The following is a 23,308-nucleotide window of genomic DNA, read 5'->3' as shown; positions in this document are numbered from 1 at the left end:
ATCATATTTTTACTAGTGAGTATTTAAATGTGCAAGAATCCATTTTCGATGGGTATAGCGGGTACATGAACGTTTCATATTTACCTGTCCTTGTTACTTGTTGGGGAACCCGACTATTTGAGTTATCATGCGAGTATTAAGTTAAAAAAGCTCAACATAGGTATTTTGGCCTAAATCTGATCAATCATATATATAGTTTGTGTGTTCTATGAACCCTAGTTCAATTTTTCCTCACCATCTCCACCAACAGCATAAGCACGCCTGCCTCATGAGCGTTCGTGCTCGTGTCCCTCGCTTCCTCAGTTCGGTCTCTCTGCCATCTTTGTTCGTCCTCCTTGCAACCTCGCTTCTTCTCCTCGGTATTTCCGAGACTTCGACACTTATACCCGGATGAAGAAATAATGTCTCCGATTGAAAAGTTGTGACCCCAAATGTCATTGTTTATCGGGTATGTAGTACCTGTCGGATATCTGTTACTCGACCGATACCCGACGAGTCTGGAGATGCGCAAGAATCTATACCCGAGACACTTAACGGTGACGGGACGGGATAAATTCTCCGTAGCGGAAAAGAGAACGTTCCGACAATACCTGACGGGTACATCCCCATTGCCATCCTGGGCTACGGTAGCCGGTAGGCAGCCCACCCCACCCAAATGGAGCGCACACGCGCCGCCCGCAACGGGATCCGTAACCCGTTAGCAAACCCGATAAGCCTCACTACACTGGAATTGCTTTTTTTTATGAGCAAACTACACCGGAATTGCTGGTTGTGGATGTGGTGATGGTTTTGGGCCTTTGGCTTCCCTGCAAGGTGGGCCCAATGCTCATCAGGCCCATATGCCAGTGGTTGTCTTCGGCTTGTTCGCCCACTACGCTTGGCAACTCGGGAGTCGAGGGTTTTTCTCCTGCGCGGCGGCTACCTCCCTCTCCACGGCGGCGGCGGGCGATTCTGCAGATCCCGCGCCTCCCTCCGCGATTCGAGGTCAGTTTCCTCCGATTGGTGTTGCGCGTGGCGCTAATTCTGGGAATCCCATCTCAATTTTTGTTTATTTCGTTGTGATTTTTTTGGGTAGTCAGACTCAGATCACTCAGATGGGGGAAGGGGGAGAGAGCGGCGGCAGCAGCGGCAGGGCGACCACGGCGGCCCCGCTGAGGGATATAAGGCGCTACAAGTGCGGGTTCTGCGACGTGGTCCGGTCCAAGAAGTGCTTGCTCCGCGCCCACGTGCTCGAGCACCACAAGGTACCAGCGGTGCTGCTAGCTTCGCTCGCTCGCCGTCGCTTGGTTCAGACTTCAGAGATGCGCGCGTTCTTCTTTGTATTGTTCTATAGGGGTAACACTTATGGGGTGTGTGTGTGTAGGATGAGGTGGATGCTTTGGGGGGTTACTGGGAAGGTGGAGATGGTGGTCCGCGCAAAGAGCTTAGCCGTCAGTGCCAACAGTGTGGGATGAGCTTCAAGAAGCCTGGCACATCTGAAGCAACATATGCAGAGCCATTCGCTCGAGGTACTGATCTGGCTTATGTTGGGTTATGGTATATGCTCAGTGAATGCTCAGGCTTGTAGTGCTCACCTGATTTGTTATTATCCGCTTTAATGTTTTTTGTGTAAGAAAAGGCCGAAATGCAAGCTACATGCTCTTTTGGCTTTTGGTGTGGTTGCTATAAACCTGTTATAACAGTTGGTTCTGTGGATGACTATCTCATGGACATTTTTAGTCCATTGTGTTATTAATTGTGCTGATTTTGCAGTCTGTTTGTTCAGATATGGATGTGTGAAGCATTGGATCCCAAAGAACTCCAAAATGCGGGAAGGCCTTGAATGGACCAGTACCAGGATGGGGAGACCCTCCTGAGAAGCTCCATCAAGAGTGCCTCCGCTCACGCTACTCTTCAGGTTGTCTATTCTGTGCTGTTCAGAGCTGCTTTCTGTTTGTTATTATGTTGCTGTTACATGGCATATGCTAAAGGTCTAGTCTCAGCATGGGATGTCTGCTGTTTTTTTTTTATATTTGATAACTCACGGATTGACGCTGCAATGCTGTTTGAGTATATATAGCTGTCACCACTTGATGGCCTCGCTATCAAATAGTAAACGGGATATATTTAGCAGGCATATAGAGACACAACTCCTGTTCTGTGTAGCTTATATGCTCAGCTTTAGTTATGTGTTCACTGAAATGATTGGATCATAATCTTCCTTAGTGGAATGATACATTTGATGCAAAAACCAAATTAATTATCATTTGAAAGTGAGTTCTGCGGATAAGATATAGTTCCTATTCAGCCCTGTTTTTAGTTGGATTGTTGTATGGCATTTGATTTGCTGATTTTTGCAGCCTACTTATTGACATATGAATGCGTGAAGCATTGGATCCCAAAGAACTCCAAAATGCGATAAGGCCTTGAATGGACTAGTATCAGGATCGGGAGACCGTCCTGAGAAGCTCCATCAAGAGTGGCCTTGTTCACGCTTCTTCAGGTTTGCTCATTTCGTTTCAGCCTTCTCATTCTTAATATTTCCTTTTATGTTGTTATCTACATGTCCTTTTATAATTGTATCTTCTATTATTTTCACACTACTTAAAGCTCATGTTGTAGCATGCTCGGTTGCCCTCTGTGGTACTGTTTGCAGCTCTATTACATTATTTCTAGTAAACCTTGCTTTCATACTATATTGTGATACATGTCTTTCCAAAACTACTGCAGAGGCCCTTTTCCTGCACCGTTGATGGTTGCCCCTTGAGCTATAGCAGGAAGGATCATTTGAACAGACATTTACTTACTCATGAAGGAAAACTATTTGTGTGCCCTATTGAAGGATGTGGCCGAAAGTTCAATATCAAGGGTAATATGCAGAGACATGTTCAGGAAATCCACAAAGATGGCTCTCCTTGTGAAAGTAAGAAAGAATTCATCTGTCCAGAGGTTAACTGTGGGAAGACTTTCAAATATGCTTCCAAGTTCAAGAAGCACGAAGAATCACATGGTGAGAAACACACTTTACAGCCATTTCCATATTTCTTATACTTAATTTAAATTGCACACTTCGAAAGCCCAATTGATATAGTATATTGATGATATATTTGTAGTAGGTAGTTCTGGTCTACGCCATACTCTGAGCTGAGTTTATCAATATGAACTCTCTAGTCTTTACCAAAATGTCTTTCTGATATGATTATTTTAATCTTCTGCCTCAGTGCATGCTTTCGTCTATTCTGCAGAATAATATGTATACAAGTGCTTATTATCAACGTTGATGGTATTTTCTCTGTCGTGATAAACTTTTGGTACTTGTGGTGCAGTCAAGCTGGAATACACAGAAGTTATCTGCTGTGAACCAGGCTGCATGAAATTCTTTTCAAACGTGGAATGCCTCAAAGCGCATAACCAATCCTGCCATCAACATGTTCAGTGTGATATCTGTGGCACTAAACAGCTAAAGAAGAATTTCCAGCGCCATCACCGGATGCATGAAGGTTCATGTGTCACTGAGAGGGTTAAATGCCACTTCGAGGACTGCAAATGTTCATTTTCAAAGGTGTGGTTTCTAATCATAACACTATTTGATTCTCTTATGGTTTGTTTCCGTCGAATTTATCAGGGAAAACACTGTTATTCATTCTTGGTGAACTTGAAACTGCAGAAATCCAATTTGGACAAGCATGTTAAGGCGGATCCATGAGCAGCGTCGACCTTTTGTGTGCCAATTCTCTGGGTGTGGCAAGAGGTTTTCTTACAAGCATGTAAGGGACAATCATGAGAAGTCAAGCGCTCACAGTGCACACTGAGGTACCACAAATGATCACCAGATAACAATTTTCTCGAAATCGTACATTGTGCTATCTCCTTCAGAAATGCATCTTGCAAGGGGGATGTTTATGATTTCCCGTCAATGGTTTGCAGGGTGATTTTGTCGAGGCTGATGAGCAGCGACCACGTTCATTAGGTGGGTGCAAGAGGAAACCTGTATCCGTTGAGAGTTTGATGCGGAAGAGGGTAGCCGCTCCTGATGAAGGGCCTGCTCATGCTGATGGAACTGAGTATTTGAGGTGGCTTCTATCGGGTTGATTCGTCCTGGACCCGAAGAGGAAGGGATGCAAGATATCGCTGGATGCTCAAGCGCGCTTTTGTAGTTGAAAATACCCGCAATTTACTTGGCATGTATAGGAAGAGGAATGTATGTAGTATGTTATATATGTATGTTGATGTACGGTATCATAAAGACAGATCATTGAACCCCTGTTCGGCTTACCCCATATTCGGCTTGTTTTTTCTGCCGGAACAGTGTTTTTCTCTAACAATAATTTAGCCAGAACAGTGTTTTTAGCCAGTTTCAGACCAGTATTGGCAAGATCTTGAATGTAAGAGTTGTTGCTCATGATCATTAGATCTTCGTCTTCAAATCAAATGCTCAAGCTTCAGCACGGCTTGGGAACATGTTCTGGTACTGTTTGCATCGAGCCTTTGCCTTTGTTTGCCTCCTGCTGGTTGCAGGAGAAAATTGGATTCATGATTCTTGAATGCTCTTATGTAACAGCAAAATAGCTGTTTAGTTCATTTGGCAGAACCACAGCACACTTCATTCCAATTTGCAGATGCACAATGCCAAAAATATTTAGTTCAAATAATACGCCGCAGCAATTACCAAATTTAATTTTCAGATAACTACACATCACAATACACCAATCTTAGTTTTCAACTGAATGCACCAGCATAGGACACTCACCAGTCCCTAGTGAACAGCGGAGAACTGCACATGGCAAATTCTTTTGGTGTATGGTTTCTGAACCAGAAATGGCAATTCAACATCACTCCAACTTCCAGAATGGAGTTCATGAACATGATAGCAATGTGCCGTTATGACACATATCAGTTTTTCTACTACATATATCCCGAACTGAACAAATTTGCACAAGAGGAACGGAAAAAAGGAGCTTCCTTCAAGCCAAGCCACAGCTGCAAAAACATACAAGAACGCAGAGGCAGAGTGAGACGGAACGCCAAGAAACCTCGTCGACGGGTCACTTCTCCTCAGCCGCCGCCGGTGCCGCAGCCGCCGCCTCTCCCTCGGCGGGCGGCTTGTCGGCGTCCGCTGCAAGCGCCTCCTGCCGCGCTCGTAGGACGGCGAGAACGTTGACGGCGGGCATCTGCAGGCATCCGAGGAGGTACTGGTAGGACTGCACCCTGGTGGGCATGGCCTCGAGCTGCGCGAAGTCGTCGGGCCCGTAGAGTCGGCCCTCGTAGACGGCGCCGGTGAAGTCGTTGAGCTGCAGCTTCCACTCCTTCTGGAAGTCGCGGTAGGGCTTGAGCGCGGGCGGGATCTCGTCGGAGCGCACGAAGAGCCACGCGTTCATGCCCCGCGCGCAGGGCCTGAGCGCCTCCCACCGGGTGCCCGCCACGGCCGCCGCCATGTCCGAGTTCTTGGTCACCACCAGCCGTGCCGTGGGGGGCAGCGACGCGCGGATGCTCCGCAGCTGCGCCACCGTGAACCCGTGGCACCAGATGCCCGCCAGCAGCTGGCACCCGTCGAGCTCGCGCCGGAGCGCCTCCTGGCGGACCAGCTCCGCTGCCCCGCGGATCGACGGGGCTAGCGACGCGGCGGAGCTGCGCACGGACGTCATCGGCGGCGGCGGCAGGGGCCCCGCGGCGGCAAGGGTTCTGCCTGGGATGCGAGTGTGCGTGCGCGTGTGATCTCTCTTGCCTCCCACGACGAGAGATGGGTCGCAGGCTTCCTTTCTACTGTTATGATGGGTTAATTAAAGACCAGTAGTTGCAGCAGTGGGCTCAAAGCCCAATACCTGCAGTAATGGGCTTCGGAGATTAAAGGCCGTTAGCAAACTAATCACTTCATTTGGATGGCGTGGGATCCTTTCAAAAAATTGGATGGGCTGGAAAAGTGCTTGTTGCATGGACCGTCGACAAGCCCAGGACGTTTCTTGTCCGATCCGATTTGAGCTAAATACACTGATTCCATACTAAAGGGCCTTAGTACGCTGGTACATGGCCCAGGAGGTTTGCAGGAACTTAAGATTTTTTAGAAAAATGATTCGCCATTGTCACAAGCCATGAAATGTTAGCAAATTAATCAGTTCAACCTGCGTCCTACAGCGAATAAAATTTTATGAGACATAAGTATTAGTAGTTTGTGGATAAAATTGGTATCTACATGCTGCAACCAATAAAAATTGCTTATCTTTGTGTTCTCCCTCTGCTCATTTTCTAACATAATGGTCATATCAATATTTTGTAATCTATATCTAATTGTAAAGAATTTACTAATTAATTTGTATGCTTTTTCCATCCATATTCATATTCCCCCTCTTTGCATCACATCTTTGTGTATCTTTAGTACCTATTTACCTAATAAATTGTCACAAGCCATGAAATGTTAGCAAATTAATCAGTTCCATCCATACATTCATATTACTAATCCATCAACCTGCGTCCTACAGCGAATAAAATTTTATGAGACATAAGTATTAGTAGTTTGTGGATAAAATTTGTATCTACATGCTGCAACCAATAAAAATTGCTTATCTTTGTGTTCTCCCTCTGCTCATTTTCTAACATAATGGTCATATCAATATTTTGTAATCTATATCTAATTGTAAAGAATTTACTAATTAATTTGTATGCTTTTTCCATCCATATTCATATTCCCCCTCTTTGCATCACATCTTTGTGTATCTTTAGTACCTATTTACCTAATAAATCCTTAGCTTAAGTTATGTTACCTCTTCTTGTATCCCATATGTTGTGACATCATAAGTCTAGATTTGGGTTTACAAACATTCATCTTACTAGTTTTTGCAATTTTCTTATCCGATCCACGTGTTAAGTACTTAAATTCAAACTATACTACATATTGTACCTTTTATTCAAAAGTCTCCTTTTGCATTCTACTAAAACAAGACCGGTTCTACTTCCTCGATAATACTTTTAGTTATTACAACGGCATTAATAATCGCTTTTGCATGCACTATGATGTTCAAGATATTAAATTTCCTCTGTCAAAGAATTATGTGTGCAGTAGTGTTTTTATAAAAAATAGGATGCTCACAATTAAACTATATAAATGCATATGTGTTGAATGTTTTGGTCAAAATGAATAAATTTATCAAAAATAAAGCTTAGATAATTTATTGTCATGGAGGATTAATACAATTACAAAAAAATTTTGAGTGTCACCATTTTATGATTTGTTAAGGGGGTATCTTTAGGATTGTTAAGTTGCAGATATATTTATCTCTCATGCATGCATGTAGAATTGTGCCGCATGTATCTTTTCTTTGAGTTAGTTTTAACTCATAGAGAAATAAGTTTGGTTTTTATAATTTGAGAGTGGTAGATGTGCATGATTTAGAATACATATATAGGCATGTTTCGTGGTTATAATTATTTAGAATAGCATATATTGGTGGTTTTGATGTAGCTTTGAGAGGATACTTTAGTTTATTTTTGTAATGACATAATTTAGATGCAAACTTAAACATTTCTTATATTATACATTAAAATGGAAGAGGTGGATAACTTTATTAGATATAATGTTAGAGAGAGTAACTTTGATGCAAATTTAGGGGCTACTCGGATATTTAATAATTTTCTAATTTTATGAAAACTTCTACAACATATCTTTTTTTCCTCGTATAGCGCATCCAGTGAGGATTGAGGTGTGGAGGATCCATTTGGGCCTACCATTATTAGCGGCAGAAATATTTTTCTTCAAATAATTGTGTATTTCTTAGATGAAGGATTTCATCAATTCGATTTTCTCAGGATTTGGTCCCCTCCTCCTTACTTCCACTGGTAGAGAACCGAGCTTTACTCCCGGTGGGGAACCCCCTCTAGTCCCGGTTCCCCACCCGGGAGCAAGCATCCGGGACTAAAGGGGGGGTCCTTTAGTCCCGGGTCAGGAACCGGGACTAAAGGAGGACCTTTAGTCCCGGTGGGTAACACCAACCGGGACTAAAGGTGCCTCCTGACATGCCACGATGGCCGGCACCTTTAGTCCCGGTTGGTAATACGAACCGGGACTAAAGGTTTTTTTCTTTTTTCTTTTCTTTTCATTTTTTTGTTTTCTTTTCAAAATAGGTTTTCGAAGTCGTATTGTACGCTGCTAATTATACATTTATATGCGCATATAGTATGTTTCGGTTCAAGCACAATGAACGTATTAAATCACACAATTCAAGCATAGAAATATATATATATATATATATATATATATATATATATATATATATATATATATATATGCATGCATCATATATATATATATATATATGCATGCATCATATATATATTTACATGCATGCATGCATATGTGTATTTTACATTATATTATTTCATGTGCATATATTACAAAAGATTGCATTATAGTTGTTGTGACATAACAAGTTTCTTCTCATCCTCTAGCTTGGCTTCAATGGCAGTGTTGGGTCGAAGTAGAACTCGCCCTTGGAATCGATGACCTGCTCATTAAAAAATCCGGCTATAGACTCTTGAATTGCTTTGATTTGGTCTTGCCGTATGACCTTTTCCTCCAACCATCGAGTCTACAGGTTTGAATTAAAGGAAAATAAATTAATATATGTACATATATATATATAAAGACATAGTAACACAATCAATAATAATAATTAAATGAATATATAGTGTATTTTTAACGTACTTTGAGTCTCTCTGTAGGAGTTCTTTGGGAGAGCACCTTGATAAACTTGCAAACATAGTAACCACAGTAGTTGTTCCCCTGTTCTTGCCTCAGACACCACTTTACGAGAAAAAGATTTGTCATCCAATCTGGTGATCCGGTGAAAGCTATATGTTTAATTAATAAAGATGATGCGATTCAGGGGACTTACTTTCAATGGGATTACATTCAGTGGCGCTTTGCATTTTTCCATGTGTTGCTTCTCAATAAAGGTTTTCCAAACACTGCCCAATAAAAAATTTGCCACGTCATCAGATATAGTTAATCATCATGTTTGTGTGTATATATAGTTGCTAGAGATCCCGAAATTACCTCTGGATAATATCTATCATATCTTGGTAGTCTTGTTGTGGTTTTCTCATCGAGTCATAGATTATCAAGTGACTTTTCACCAGATCGATGTCCATCAATATCCAGTGATTGCTGCATGTGTTTATAGGATATAACGCATAACACTCATTAATTAACTAGAATCAACATATGAGCCATTAAGGCTATGATCGACATGATTAACACTCACTTGAAGTTATAGGGAAAGAGTATATCCTTCTTGTGGCGTTAGTTCACTAAGAAGTTCATGATGTTACTCTCTGACTCAGACTTCCAATTAGTCATTGGAGTAATTGGGTCTTTGAATACTATATGGGGATCAACAAAACCAATTTCATTGCAGCCTTCCTTTCTGAGCTCTGTCATTGTAAATCTGCATATATATAGTACTTGTTAGGATAATTTATATGCATATGCACACATATGATGAGTTTAATAATAGATCGAAAGAATTATTACTTACAGGCAATAGCAGCTAATGATAACTTTGTCCAGAGAGGTAAGGTGGCATAGTTGATGAAATTCTGCAAAGTCAACATACATAACATCATCGCCACGGAACCAATGTTCGTCTCTAATTCTGACACCAACGCAGAAGTCTCCACTGGTAGACGCCTGCATGTACCACTTGTTTAGCAGGTACATTTGCGTCCCCAGATCAGATAAGGCTTGAGGGTTGTATAGACTCTGGCCTAGTACAAATTTTTTCTTCCAAATATCAACCTCCGCCGCACTCTCAATGTTTCCATCACCAAACATCTAGTAAAGGTCAAGACCAGTCTCATCAAGAAATTCACCAAGGTGATCCAAATCGACATCCGGAGGTATGTTTGCCTGATGCATTAATCCTAAATTCGAACCATATTCATTACCAACAACTAGCGGGGGGATTGATTGGTGCGCTTGTTGTCCGAGTTGGGCAACTCCTTTCCCTGCCCGCTTCTTTTTCTGTGCCGCCTCAATTGACTTGGTGAGAGTGCGGTCATAGTCTGATAACGTTGATTTGGACGGCTTACGAGATTCCCACTGTTGATGCTGGTAAGAAGTCACCTTTTTTCTTAAAATATCCGGAGCTACGAAGAAGTACGGTTTCTCTGGGTTTCTCCTTGCTTCTTGATTCATTTTAAGTTTGTCATAGAATCTAGACATGTCTTTTTTATATGCATCAGTTCCTTCTTCCTTCTCTTCAGATATTATTTTGGGAATAGCCCTTGGTTTCACGGTGGCTTTCTTTGCAGGCGGGGACTGATTCTTCGTTTGAGGGGCTGGCCTCTTGCTAGGCTTCTTGGTAGGCGGGGGCGGGGGAGGCGTTGGAGACCTCCTTGGAGGTGTTGGCAGCGGCGTTGGAGACCTCCTTGGAGGTGTTGGCAGCGGCGTTGGAGACCTCCTTGGAGGTGGCGGCTGTGGCGTTGGAGACCTCCTTGGAGAGGGTGTGGATGCAGCCTCGTCTTCCAACACAATGTCATCGTACAGAGCACTATGATGATCTGGCGATTGAACAATTGGATTTAGGTTGGGGGAGGATCTGCTACAAAAAAAGGAATGACATATTATTATGAGCAGATTGTTAATTATTTAAGCCAATACAAATTAATGATGTAGTGTTTTCATCCGCACGTACCTATGGTGAGGTAGTTCAGAAGGAGGTGGAGCCGACATCCCTGGAATGATGATGTAGCGCTTGCGCCATAGAATGAATGTCTTCTCCGCTTCTCCTAGAGTCTTCTCGCCATCACCTCCAGGAATGTCAAGAGGCAAATCACTAAAACCTTTTTCAGCTTTATCTACCGAGATGGTGGCATATCCTTCTTCAGAAGCATCTTCTTTTGGATTTTTAGTAACTCTCCAAATCCCTTGTCAGATACACCATTCTTTGCCTTCCATTGCAGCAATTCTAGTGTGGTTCCCAACTTTTTCTGCCCTGCATCACAAGTTGGGTACAACAATTTCTTGTGATCTTCTAGCATCCGCTCGAACTTGATCTTCTCCTTTTCACTTTCACATTCTCTTTGTGCATCACGAATGACCTGACAAAGATCATCAGCCGGCTCATCTTCTGCGGCTACCTCTTCTTCAGCTTCTCCCATTGTAGTATCATTGAAGCACGCACCATCAGGAATAATATCATTGTCGTCCCATTGTTCTTCTTCATCTTCTTCCATTACAACACCGGTTTCTCCGTGCTTTGTCCAACAAATATAGTTTGGCATGAAACCCGACTTGAACAAGTGTGAATGAAGAGTCCTTGAGCAAGGATATTCCACCGTATTCTTACATATGGCACATGGGCAGCACATGAAACCGTCGCGTTTGTTTGTCTCGGCCGCACGTAATAAAGAATGCACGCCGTCAATGAACTCTTGTGAGCGGCGATCAGCATTATACATCCAATGACGGCTCATCTGCATTACATGACATAAATATCATATTAAAACCTAGATCATAATTAATTATTTATACAACATGCGTGCCACCACAAAAGATACAAATTTATGAAAGCATCGCTACAATGTAGACAATCCCAACTACCACTAAAAGAACTAAAGCTAAAATACATTTCAGGAGCACAAGGATTTCGCGACCAATCTCAACTAAAACAGACAGATCCCCCGATTGTGCAACATTTTTGGGCTTCTTCGGCTGGATCACTGCCTCATTAGCCGCCGTATCTGCCTGTTGTGCAAGATATTTTTGCACGAGTTCAACATACTCTTCCTCCCAGTAGAAGCCTGAACATCGTCCACTGCCATCCCACTGAAATTAAAACAAAAAACTAGAACTTTAATCACAACCATCATGAAAATAGGTATAAACTAACCATAATCATTAAATACGATAAAATAACTCACATTGCGATCCGGACACTTGTAGAAGATACGATCCTTGTTGGGACCCTCCTTCTTCACTCGGTACTCCATCACAATCTTCATCTCATCACGACACTTGCCGCATGGAATGAGAGGAAGGCCCGGCCTAAGTCGCTTTGGAAACCCATGAGAGGCCGAGGACCCGGAAGCAGTTGCCATCTACTCTCTATACTCATTTTTTAATACACTATAAATTTCTTCTTTTATAAACAAATAAAATTAACAAACTATAAAATTATCTAGATCTCTAAACAATGATATTTTTAATGGTCATTGTGTTCTCGTCTTTTACTGCGGCAGGTAAGTAATTCATATGATATTTCCGCAAATTAACAGAAGAATGGGAATGTACACACATAACAGACTACTACGACGATATCGGGACGTGTGAATAAATAACCATCCGTACTAGTTGACCTTGCTTACGTGATCATCTCGGCGAGCATTTCTCCACCGGACAGCACCGTACTTGGTCAAGGAAGAGCTCCGATTCTATGAGGAAGGGAACACGGTCTCCCACGACCGTTGTCGCTCTCCCTCGTAGAATCAAAGCTCCTCCTTGATGTCCGTTACCGCTCGACAGAGAACATGCTTGCCGAGCTGAACACGGTCCGCAAGTTCAACTAGTACGGATTTTCTATAATTTTCTAACTATTTTCTAAGTTTTTATTTATATATACTACGTTTAGGTACGGTGATTGACAGACTACTACGACGATATCGGGACATGTGAATAAATAACCATCCGTACTAGTTGACCTTGCTTACGTGATCAGCTCGGCGAGGATTTCTCCACCGGACGGCACCGTACTTGGTCAAGGAAGAGCTCCGATTCTACGAGGAAGGGAACACGGTCTTCCACGACCGTTATCGCTCTCCCTCGTAGAATCAAAGCTCCTCCTTGACGTCCGTTACCGCTCGGCAGAGAACATCCTCGCCGACCTGAACACGGTCCGCAAGTTCAACTAGTAAGGATTTGCTATAATTTTCTAACTATTTTCTAACTTTATATTTATATATACTTTAACCTTCTTTCATGTAAATATGCAAGCTTAAAGTGATTTTGAGCTCAAATTGCTTACAAATGAAAAAAAAACCACAATAAAGAACCATAAATATATATAGTGAATAAAATGGTATAAGAAAATGGTAAAAAATGAGAGTATGAGATTGGTAACCTTTACAACTGAAGAATCGATGGAGGAATCGAAGAATGGATGGAGGAACAATGGAGGGAGGGAGGAAGCAAGAACACTACTGCAGTGAGCTTCAAAATGTGCTGAGCTCGGGCTCGGGGAGGAAGGAGGAGACGGCCGATTTATAAAGGGAGAACATTTAGTCCCGGTTGATAGATCCAATCGGGACTAAAGGTAACTTTCCAACCCCGGGCGCAGCCACGGCCCGGGAGTAGACCTTTACTCCCGGTTGGAGCCACCAACCGGGAGTAAAAGTATACCTTTAGTCCCGGTTGGTGGCTCCAACCGGGACTAAAGGTCCCTGCCACCTCTGTCTGGCGCAGTAGCCGTTGGGCAGGAACCTTTAGTCCCGGTTGGAGCCACCAACCGGGACTAAAGGTATTTCTAGTCCCGGGGGCAAAAAATTCCGGGACTAGAGTCCATTTTGGCCGAGGATCAAAGGTCTGTTCTCTACTAGTGTTCCAAACCTGAATAAATTTCACGAGGATAATATCACTCGACCAAACACAGTGGTACACGTGTGAATCCAGTGACGAAGTATATATGTAGAGCAAGCAATTTTGAGAGTGACAGCAGGCAGGCGATGCCGACATACAGATGGATTGTGCCTCACTGTTCACAACTGCTATTGGTGCCGCGTCTCTGTCAACTGAAATGCATGTTAGCTCTACTACATCCAATTGTAGGTTGCTGCTGGCCTCTCGTCTAGCTATCACGTCGTGTCAACCGAGGTTAACAAGCATAACACCCTAATACATATATGCATAGAGTGATTTACCTTTTGGCTGCATCCATGTCTCTTGACATCGCGCGCGCTCTCTCTCTCTCTCTCTATATATATACACTATATAAAGTACTTTAAGGCTGTGTTTGGTTCAGCTTAAACGATAATCAAACGGGTGGAATTTGAAGTTGCTTTTTCTAGAAGCGATTTCTTTCATATATGTAATATGATTTTCGCGGCACTTTAGGTTTTGCTTTTCGCTTTTGACTTTCTGTTTTTCTAAATTGGTGCAAATAAAAATATAATTTACAACTATTTCAAGGGAGATGAACAGAGGGGATAGGTTTCATAGATGTTTCAATCAAATAACTTACAACTTTTTTCACAGCAGACATAGCTCATCACAACTTTTCCATGGCTTATAGTTCACGATAGTTTTTCCACACTTCAAAGCTAAATCAAACAAAGCCTAGCTAAGAGGACACTACTTGTTTGTATTTTGTAGCTGCCATATATATTATCAACTTATTGCACATATATGAAATTATAATTTACTAACGCCGGCCAACCTGGATCTACTATCGTACTACTACTAGTTAAGTTAGACTGCCAACTGGCTTTATTTAATCTCCATCATCAACTGGATCAGACAATTATTAACAAGTAAAAAAGAGTTTACAACCAAAGAGGAATCAGCATCAGATCACCAATCGAGACATTATTAAGAAATACACACAGCGAGTTGCTGGTTCTTCAACTTACATCTCTGTCATCTGACTCATCAGCCTGCCGAATGTATTTTATTTGCAGCTTGCTTGAGCTGCAGGTTGATATATATATGTGCATGGATGGCTTAGTACTACAACCGTACCTATTAATATATAACAATCACTTTGGCAGGAACAGAATATACATATATAATATGGAGTACAAAGTTTAAGACCGTACCATGCATCTCTCTCACACATATGACCAAAGGTAGGCTTAGCAGAAATCATGTTATTTAAAGAGTATAACAGCATACTAAAACAAGTAGCTAGTGTACATATATGTGTAGTAGTGTGCATACATTACTCTTTCCAACAGAGAGTTGAAAAGATTATCTCCACCCAACAAAGAGCATTCAAACAATACATAAGACTACTTTTAAAAAGGAACCTAACTGATCCTTCGAGTACAACACTTAATACAAGGAATCAATCACAGCATCAGAAGATTAAGACTCTATTCACTTGATCGTATCAGCCATGCTTATCAACCATGATACAGTGTTTTTCTCTCACAACAAAATAACATCAGCCAACTTATAAGCCACAGAAACAATCGAGCGAAAGGGTGTAAACAAAACGCCAACAGGGCTCGGGGGGCAGATACAAGTACTACTACCGCCGGTACCTGTCTGATTTGTTTTAACTAAATTATATATATATATATATATATATATATATATATATGTGTGTGTGTGTGTGTGTTGTGGTCCATGATGCATGTCGTGCAATAAGGTTGTTGTTAGATTATTATTACTATCCGATTGGGAATTGACGTAAGCAGTGACGTAACTCGGCGCCGTATAAAATAGCAATATATTTCCTATCGGAGGAAGAAGAATTGAATCATGCATGCCAAAAGGAGAGAGAGACCCACACGGCCACACACACCACATGCAAGAAACACAAGGACGCCTCTCCAATCCTTAAAAAATCCAAATAGATCGAGTGCTGTCCATTTTAATTATATTCTTTCTCCCAATTTGCTACGGGCACAAGCAATTTCTTACATTACATTTCATCGAGAGCACACAGCCACTGACATCGAAGACCCACGTACAAGTTCCCGCTAAACATATATATAGGTTCAGTTCATGAAAATTAAGGTGGGTTTTAATATTTTTTTAGTTATGTAGTACAGATGTATACATCCATAAACGCCCATGTAACAACCATCATATTACATCTCGCTGTCGATGGACATGTCTCCAACCACTGAAAGATCATAATAGCATCTTTAGTTTCTAAAATAAATTTAGAAAAATAAAAGCATCTAGGCTTAGCTCGTGGTGACCATTGAATTTGCCTGGCATTATTTGTAGATAGCCCATAGATTAGTTCATACACTGGTTGATTTTGCTTTTCTCGCCAACATTATAGCATGGTCAAGGCGATATTTTTTTAACCGAAATAATTGGCCTTAATTAAGAACAAAGCGCACATATATATTATAAGTACTGCTTGTCGTTTGTTGCTTAGTGGTTACTATATTGTCAATCTCTATGTTGCAAATTAAATGGGCAGTTGTACTCTCACTTTGCGTCTATGTTTCCTATGGTACCGGATGGTCGTTTGTCGGTGATCTAACAGATGATTTGTTCTTTGAATATTTCTATGTACTATGTGGTCCTTCCTAGGACGGAATAATGAAGGGACAGAGACTAGCTACTTCTCCCTTGGCTAGCTATTCTTTATTTAATTTCATGTTTTTGGAATCCCTGTGGTTAACCTTTATATATTGTTGACAAGTCTCTTGGACCACGGGAATAACCAATGATGGTTCCAACATATATATTATTACACTTCAAAATATGCAACAATATCATTGCTCAAAAAAAAAATGCAACAACATCAATAATATGAAGATGAAGAATTGGAATTACTAGGAAGATTAAAACTTAACAAAACTCAGAGGCCTTGGTCAACAAACTATTTTCTTATTTAGAGACAAATAGAAAGTCATGACCTATATACATGAAAAATAGAAAATCCATTTATATCAAGAGGAAGGTCAATATGGTTATGTTGTGACAAAATACTAGTATAACACACAAGCATCCTGAACCAACCGTGCGAAGCTATGGCACAAATATCTATAGTATACACTTGACATTTATCTATGGGCTATTGGGTTGGATCTCATATATATATATATATATATATATATATATATATGTGCCTATATATGTTGCTTAATTTCATAGTAAAGTTGATGATGATAGTGCCGGCCTCCTTCCCCACTGAAACAACAAACAATTGCCAACTTGTGTGCCGCAATTAGTATACTACACTTTCAGAGGCACATGGAGACGAGTAAACACAAGGGATCAATTGGAGTAATGGGATTGGTCCTAGTACTAGCACCATACCAAATTCGATGTATCACTGCAGCACCCATGCACATGTTGGAGAGCATTTTATCTTTATCACAAACAATATAATTCCTCTCATTGCTTGAGACCATGATGCAGCATGAAGAACGAGGGAATGAATCGATCGATGAACAGGCGGCAGTGCTCGAATCTCGATGCGCCCCGGCCTCGAGTTTGAAATGGAATCTATCTAGCTAAGTAATCTAGTACTGTATCTAGTGGGCGTCAAAAAAAAATTGTGTTCCTTCACATGACAGATTCCTTGGCTTTTTCGCTGACGGTGGTAAGCTAGCTGTCGGCATTTCTCTTGATCCTTTCCTTGACAAAAGATTCTCTTGGTATCCATGGCTAAAGTATGTAAAAGGTTGAGGTGTGGATTATTGTCATTTCTTAGTCTTACTCCAAAATGACCAAAGTAAACAGTTATGCCGGTCAGGAAAAGAAACCATACGTGGTTCTCACTTTGCTCTAGAAGTTGTTCTGCTTTTTCTAGCTTTTGTTATGTAACTAGATATATAATTATATTTAGATATATAGTAAAAGTCGTATATCGACCTATGATTTGGAACGGAGAAAGTAGCGTATATCAGAATGACCTATAATTTGGAACGGAGAAAGTAGCGAATATCCTTGTACCAAATGCGTCAGGACAGTGTCCATTCAGCCTCCCTCTCGTAACTGTGTGCAAGAACAAACAACGACAGGACGAGGCAGTACGCAGTGCAATTTGATTTCAAAGCAAGCAAGAACGACAAGAACAGAATTGACAGCCAAAGAAAGGAACTGGAATATTAATGGTCCAGAACTTTGTCCACATGTAGAGGGGGTCTCTGAAGCCTTATGAAACCTGTATATACTTCTATCAATTTTTCGCGACGGCGGAATGTAGCCTATGTTTCATTAAGATGAAGATAATTACATGACGCAGCTACGAAAGAATCCTCGTAGCACAGATTACAAACCATCAAGTTAGCGGTGAGTGACCTAGAACAAACCTGTATATACTTCTGTCAATAGTTTCAGCAATGATATATTCTCTACAGTATATATATATATATATCTCACAGCGTGTTTAGTTGCCCAAATTTGGGAATTTGGGCTACTGTAGCACTTTCGTTTTTATTTGGCAAATAGTGTTCAATCGTGGACTAATTAGGCTCAAAACGTTCGTCTCGCAATTTTCAACCAAATTGTGCAATTAGTTTTTTTTTCGTCTACATTTAATGCTCCATGCATGTATCGCAAGATTTGATGTGATAGGTACTGTAGCACTTTTTTGGATTTTGGGATGGGAACTAAACACGCTCTCAGATGCTGAAGTTAGTCAATCTCTAGCAGCAACAGTAACTCCAAGAGCAGCAGTGCATGTACTGTGTAGTGTAAAGAGAGGAGCATTTTCACTGGGGCAGTTTGACAGTGTCAGGTATCGATATTAGAGATACCCAAAGTAAGGAAGTTAGCGTCAACGCTGACTTCCCCAAATGGAGCAAGACATATTAAAAGGTCTTACCCGACCCAAGGTAGCGGGCTCCGTCGCGTCCGACCTCGAGGCCGCGGGCATCGTCTTGCCCGACTCCTTGGGTGTGGGCTCCGTCTAGCCTGACCCCTTGGGTGCGGGCTCCGTCTCGCTCAACCCCAAGGATGCGGTTTCTGTCTCACCCGAGGCCACGGGCTCCATCTCGCCCGACCCATTGGGTGCGAGCTCCGTCTCGCTCGACCCCAAGGACGCGGTTTCCGTCTCGTCTGACAGGGACCCATACCGCTGCCAACCACTCCAGGTCCAAGCGTATGGTCCTGGGTCAAAACTTTGACACCAGGGAAGAGACTGGTATGCCTCGATGTAACCCGTGGCCATGACGGGCCATGCCTGAGGACTCAGATCAAGAACAATGTCGGGCATGCCGGTGCTGTTCTGCCTAACCCTCGTATGAACGCTGAAAGACGCGTCAATTCACCACGACATCCGCCGAGACGGAATGGAACGCCATGACCGACAGATGATGCTTGCGAATGGTGCCAATGATGAACAGGGCCGCGACGTTGAGCCGTCTCTGTTGACATCTACAGGATCGACAGGACCCGCATGAAGTAGAAGAAGGACCCGACGACCTTGAAAGCCTTCTTCCCTCTCTCTCTCTCTCTCTTGTTCTTCTCCTCTTCCTCCGTTGTAACCCACGCTTTCCCTTCACCTATAAAATGGGAAGCAGGGCACCCCATGAATGGAGAGGGAAAGCGAAACACAAGAGCACGACATGAGCACACGGCTGAGTGGCAAGCGAGCTCTCAACACCCATTTACTCCTTCCACCAGAGACTTGGGGATCATCTCCCTCTCTCGCTTGTTTGTAACCCCTACTGCAAACCAAGTTCCGGTAACACGAGCAGCAGCGAACTGGACGTAGGGACATTTCGTCCAAACCAGTATAAACCCTTGTGTCCTCCGAGCACACCATCCAAGCCAGACACGCAAATACAAATTTACTTGTCGGTGGTCCAAAAAACACCGACAGTTGGGGCGCCAGGTAGGGGACTTTTTGCGCATCTCGACATCCACATCAGACCTCGGATGGCTAGTCACAGCGTCAACTAGGTCCCGGGCGTGCACGTGCGCTTTAGGAACCTAGACTTCATCATCATGATGGGGGAGAGTTGGTGCAGGCTCCCGTCGCCGTCCAACCTCTCCACTCTGTCGACGCTTGAGGAGCTGCGGCTGCACGCACTGGAGGCCCATGCCCCCAGGAGCGACCAGCTCCTCGGCTTCGATTATGGGAGGCTAGAGTGTCAGCTTGGCGCCTTCCTAGGACCTTGACCATCCCAGGAGGACCTAGGCTACCTCACCTTCTCTTTCGCCAACGTCATGATGTAGCTTGTTGGAGGAGAGCCGCTCTCCCTAGAATACCTCATCCAGAGCGCCCCCGACAGTGCTCCTGTTCGGTCTGCGCAACACCACAGAGACCGTTAGCCACCTTGTGGCACAACGCATGCCCTCATCCCCTATGAATGATGAGTTCATGGGGATGACCAAATATGTCATGGAATCTTTCCATGACCTCCTCGCAGGAGAATCAGAGTCACCCTCCGACTCCGACTCCAGCAGGGGGAGCCATCACCCCTCGCATGAATGTTTCATGGTAGGTACCCCTGAGGGATACATCGAAAGCATCCACTAGGGAGGGGTTACCCTAGTAGATGACCTCAACGATGAGGTCAAGGGGGACATTGGGGCCCCACCTCGCTTGTGGGTAGAGCAGCTATGGGCGCAGCACCAAGAGCTTAAAGAAGCATGACTCCAGCTTGAGCTAGAGTGCGCGGAGCTCGAGCGAGAGATCAAGCGCCACAAAGATGGTGGGCATGCACGTGTCGTGGCCCACAACATGAATAGGAGGATCATCAAGGACGATGAAGCCCTCCCACACTTCACCTGGGTAAGCTAGAACATCGTTGCTGCAGCGGCCTTACTCCGGGGGCTCCTAGAGCCTACGACACCCGAGGATCGTCGAGCCCATCACGAGATTCACACGCTACTTGAGCATGTAGGGGCATAGCAAGCCGAGAGCTCACTGTTCCAATGACGCGAGCTCGATGCCATCCAACGCACGCCTTTAGAGCGACCCGATAAGGATGTGTCAGTCCACTAGGTACATCAAGGTGACAGGCCGCACGCCGTGGTCCCGATGCATGAACATCTTGGGCTCCACTGTGATGCGCACGACACCGTCGATGCCCTCAGGCGTACTCACGGCAACACGAGGAGGCTAGCCACGGCTACCACTGTCATCGTGGTGGACACTACGATAGTGGCGAGGACCGAAGCCTGAGCCCCAACTTGACGAGGCCTCAGGCCTTTGGATGACACATCCTCAACGCTATCTTCCCACCACTGTACGAACCACTGACCAATATCTTGAAATACTCTAGGAAAACAAACCTTGGACTATGGCTCGAGGATTATTGGCTTGCTTGCCAAGCCGGTGGAGCAAATAGTGATGATTTCATTATCCACAACCTTCCATTGTTCCTAGCCTATTCAGTGTGAATGTGGTTGGAACACCTTCTGCCCAACCGAATCCAAAGTTGGGCGGACCTAAAAGAGATCTTTGTGGGAAACTTTCAAGGCACATACGCGCATCCTAGGAGCCCATGGGATCTCAAAAACTACCAACAGAAGTCCAGGGAAACTCTTCGTAGGTATATCTGGCGCTTTTTCTGGCAGTGCAACGAGCTACTCAACGTCACTGACGTCGACGTCATAGGAGCTTTCTTGTCTAGGACCACCTATGAGTCCCTGGTTCACAAGCTAGGACATAAGGGCCCACAAACCACCAAGGAGCTCCTCGACATCGCCACTAGCCATGGCTTGGGCGAGGAGGCAGTCAGGGTGATTTTTGACCGCCTCAAAGGCAAGGCAAAGCGGGATGAGGACGCCGGCGAAGGCGTCTCCAACCATCCCAACAACAAGAAGAAGAACATGTAGCGGCCCGAGGGATAGCTCGTAGCCACTGCTGACTACAAGGGGGGTCAGAAGCCCACCGAGAGTACCCTAGACCACTTTGAGAAGCTGCTCCAAGGGCCATGCTCGAACTATGCTTTCCATGTCAAGCACCTATACAAGGACTATGTCCTCATGAAGCGGTTCTTATCTAGAGGCTCCAATAAGGGGAGCATAGGAAGGAGCCCAAATCGGCTACAGACGACGCTGAGGGAAAGGATAGCAGATTTCCAACACTGGATGGCTGCCTCATGATCTTCAGAGGGTCGGCAGCCTATGACTCCAAGCACCACCAGAAGCTTGCGTGGCGCGAGGTCTATACTACCGAGCCAGCCATGCCTACCTTCCTCCGATGGTCGAAGTCCTCCATAACCTTTGATCGGACCGACTGTCGGTGTTTCGAGTAAACACCAACGAGTAAATTTGTGTTATTGCGCGTCTAGCTCGGATGGTATGCTAAAAAGACACAAGGTTTATACTGGTTCAGGCAGAATGTCCCTACATCCAGTTCATGGCTGCTGCTTGTGTTATTAGCACTAAAAAGTTTCTAGTAGGGGTTACAAAATGGGGGAGAGAGGGACAGGTCCTAAGTCTCTAATGAAAAGATCGAATGGGTGCCGAGGGCTAAGTCACTACTCAGCTGTGTGTTTGAGGTTTGACGCTAGTGTTTCTGCTATGATGTGGTGAATCAATCCCCTTAGTGGGGTGCCATGCTTTCCCTTTTATAGGCCAAGAGAGAGCAGGGATTACAGATGGGAGAAAAGAGAAAAAACTAGAGGCAAAGGAAGTCCTTCAAGGACGCTGGGTCTTCCTTTTTCCTCTATGCAGGCCCCGCTGACATGGCAGGCGGTGACAGGGATAGCTCCATGCCAGGCGCATGTCCACTAACCCTGACAGGGCTGCACTAGGCGTCTGTCCACTAACGATGCCATGTCCTAGCATTATCAGCAAGTTGTCACATCCCATCCCGCCCCGACGGGCAGCGCGACGGACTAGGGTGCTGATCAACGGCCATACAGGGAGCAGGCAGCACAGTGGCCACACGCCCATTACTATGGATGATGCAAGTTTCCTTCTAGACCATAGTGATTGTTGTGAGCTTCTGTAACGATCCATGCTCGAGGGCAAATGATGGCGCCCACAACACTGTAAGGCAAATGTCGACGCCTACAACACTGTTTGGGCTCTGACATGCCTAGAAGGTCGCAAAGCACCCTTCTAGCATGGCATGATGGTACTTTCCTATAGGCATGTAGGGTATGGTCCTCGGTATTGCAGTTAACTTGAGTGCCCAGCCTTATCTACGCGTGTCGTTATAAAGGAGTCACGCGCAGACATCAGGCGAGGTGAAGCTAGCCCTCAGACGTCGGGTGAGGCAGAGCTAGCCCTCAGACATCGGGCGAGGTGGAGCCAGCCCTCGAGGGTCAGGTGAGACGAAGCCATCCCTCAAGAGTCAGCCGAGGCAGAGCCAACCCTCAGGGGTCGAGCGAGATGGGCCTGCGGCCACAGCACCCACCGAGGTAGAGCCAACCCTCGAGGGTTAGACGAGGCAGGGCCCACCACCTTGGTGGCCGAATGAGGTGAGACTCGGCAAGCGATGTAGTCACCCTCTTGATCACACTGACGAATCAACATTGATGGTCATTAGCTCCTTCTCTTTGGGTACCCTAGTATTGGTCCCCGACAGTAGCCCCTGAGCCCCCGGATGATTTGAGTAGAATCGCCTAAGGGATTTTCTAACTTGCCAGCGGGTGCGCACGAGCGCACCCGGTGGGTGTAGCCCCCGAGCCTATGGAGGAGTAGAATACTCCTTCGGAGGCTTTTTTGAAAGAGGGGACTCTAAGGTCCCTG

The 23,308-nt window shown here is 44.3% G+C and overlaps 1 protein-coding gene and 1 pseudogene across 1 annotated transcript; one reads left to right on the top strand and one right to left on the bottom strand.

Moving 5' to 3' along the window:
- Window positions 1-807: 807 nt before the first annotated feature.
- Window positions 808-4,453, top strand: LOC136512465 (transcription factor IIIA-like; annotated as a pseudogene).
- A 138-nt stretch (window positions 4,454-4,591) lies between these two features.
- Window positions 4,592-5,722, bottom strand: LOC136512464 (large ribosomal subunit protein uL10c-like). The gene has a single exon (XM_066506421.1). The coding sequence runs from the start codon at window positions 5,622-5,624 to the stop codon at window positions 5,025-5,027; it is 600 nt and encodes a 199-aa protein (XP_066362518.1). The 5' UTR covers window positions 5,625-5,722; the 3' UTR covers window positions 4,592-5,024.
- Window positions 5,723-23,308: the final 17,586 nt, after the last annotated feature.

The sequence above is a fragment of the Miscanthus floridulus genome, chromosome 16, assembly GCF_019320115.1.
Source record: "Miscanthus floridulus cultivar M001 chromosome 16, ASM1932011v1, whole genome shotgun sequence".
Lineage (NCBI taxonomy): Eukaryota > Viridiplantae > Streptophyta > Magnoliopsida > Poales > Poaceae > Miscanthus > Miscanthus floridulus.
Note: the sequence above shows the minus strand (reverse complement) of the source record. Positions and strands in the feature narration are given on the sequence as shown.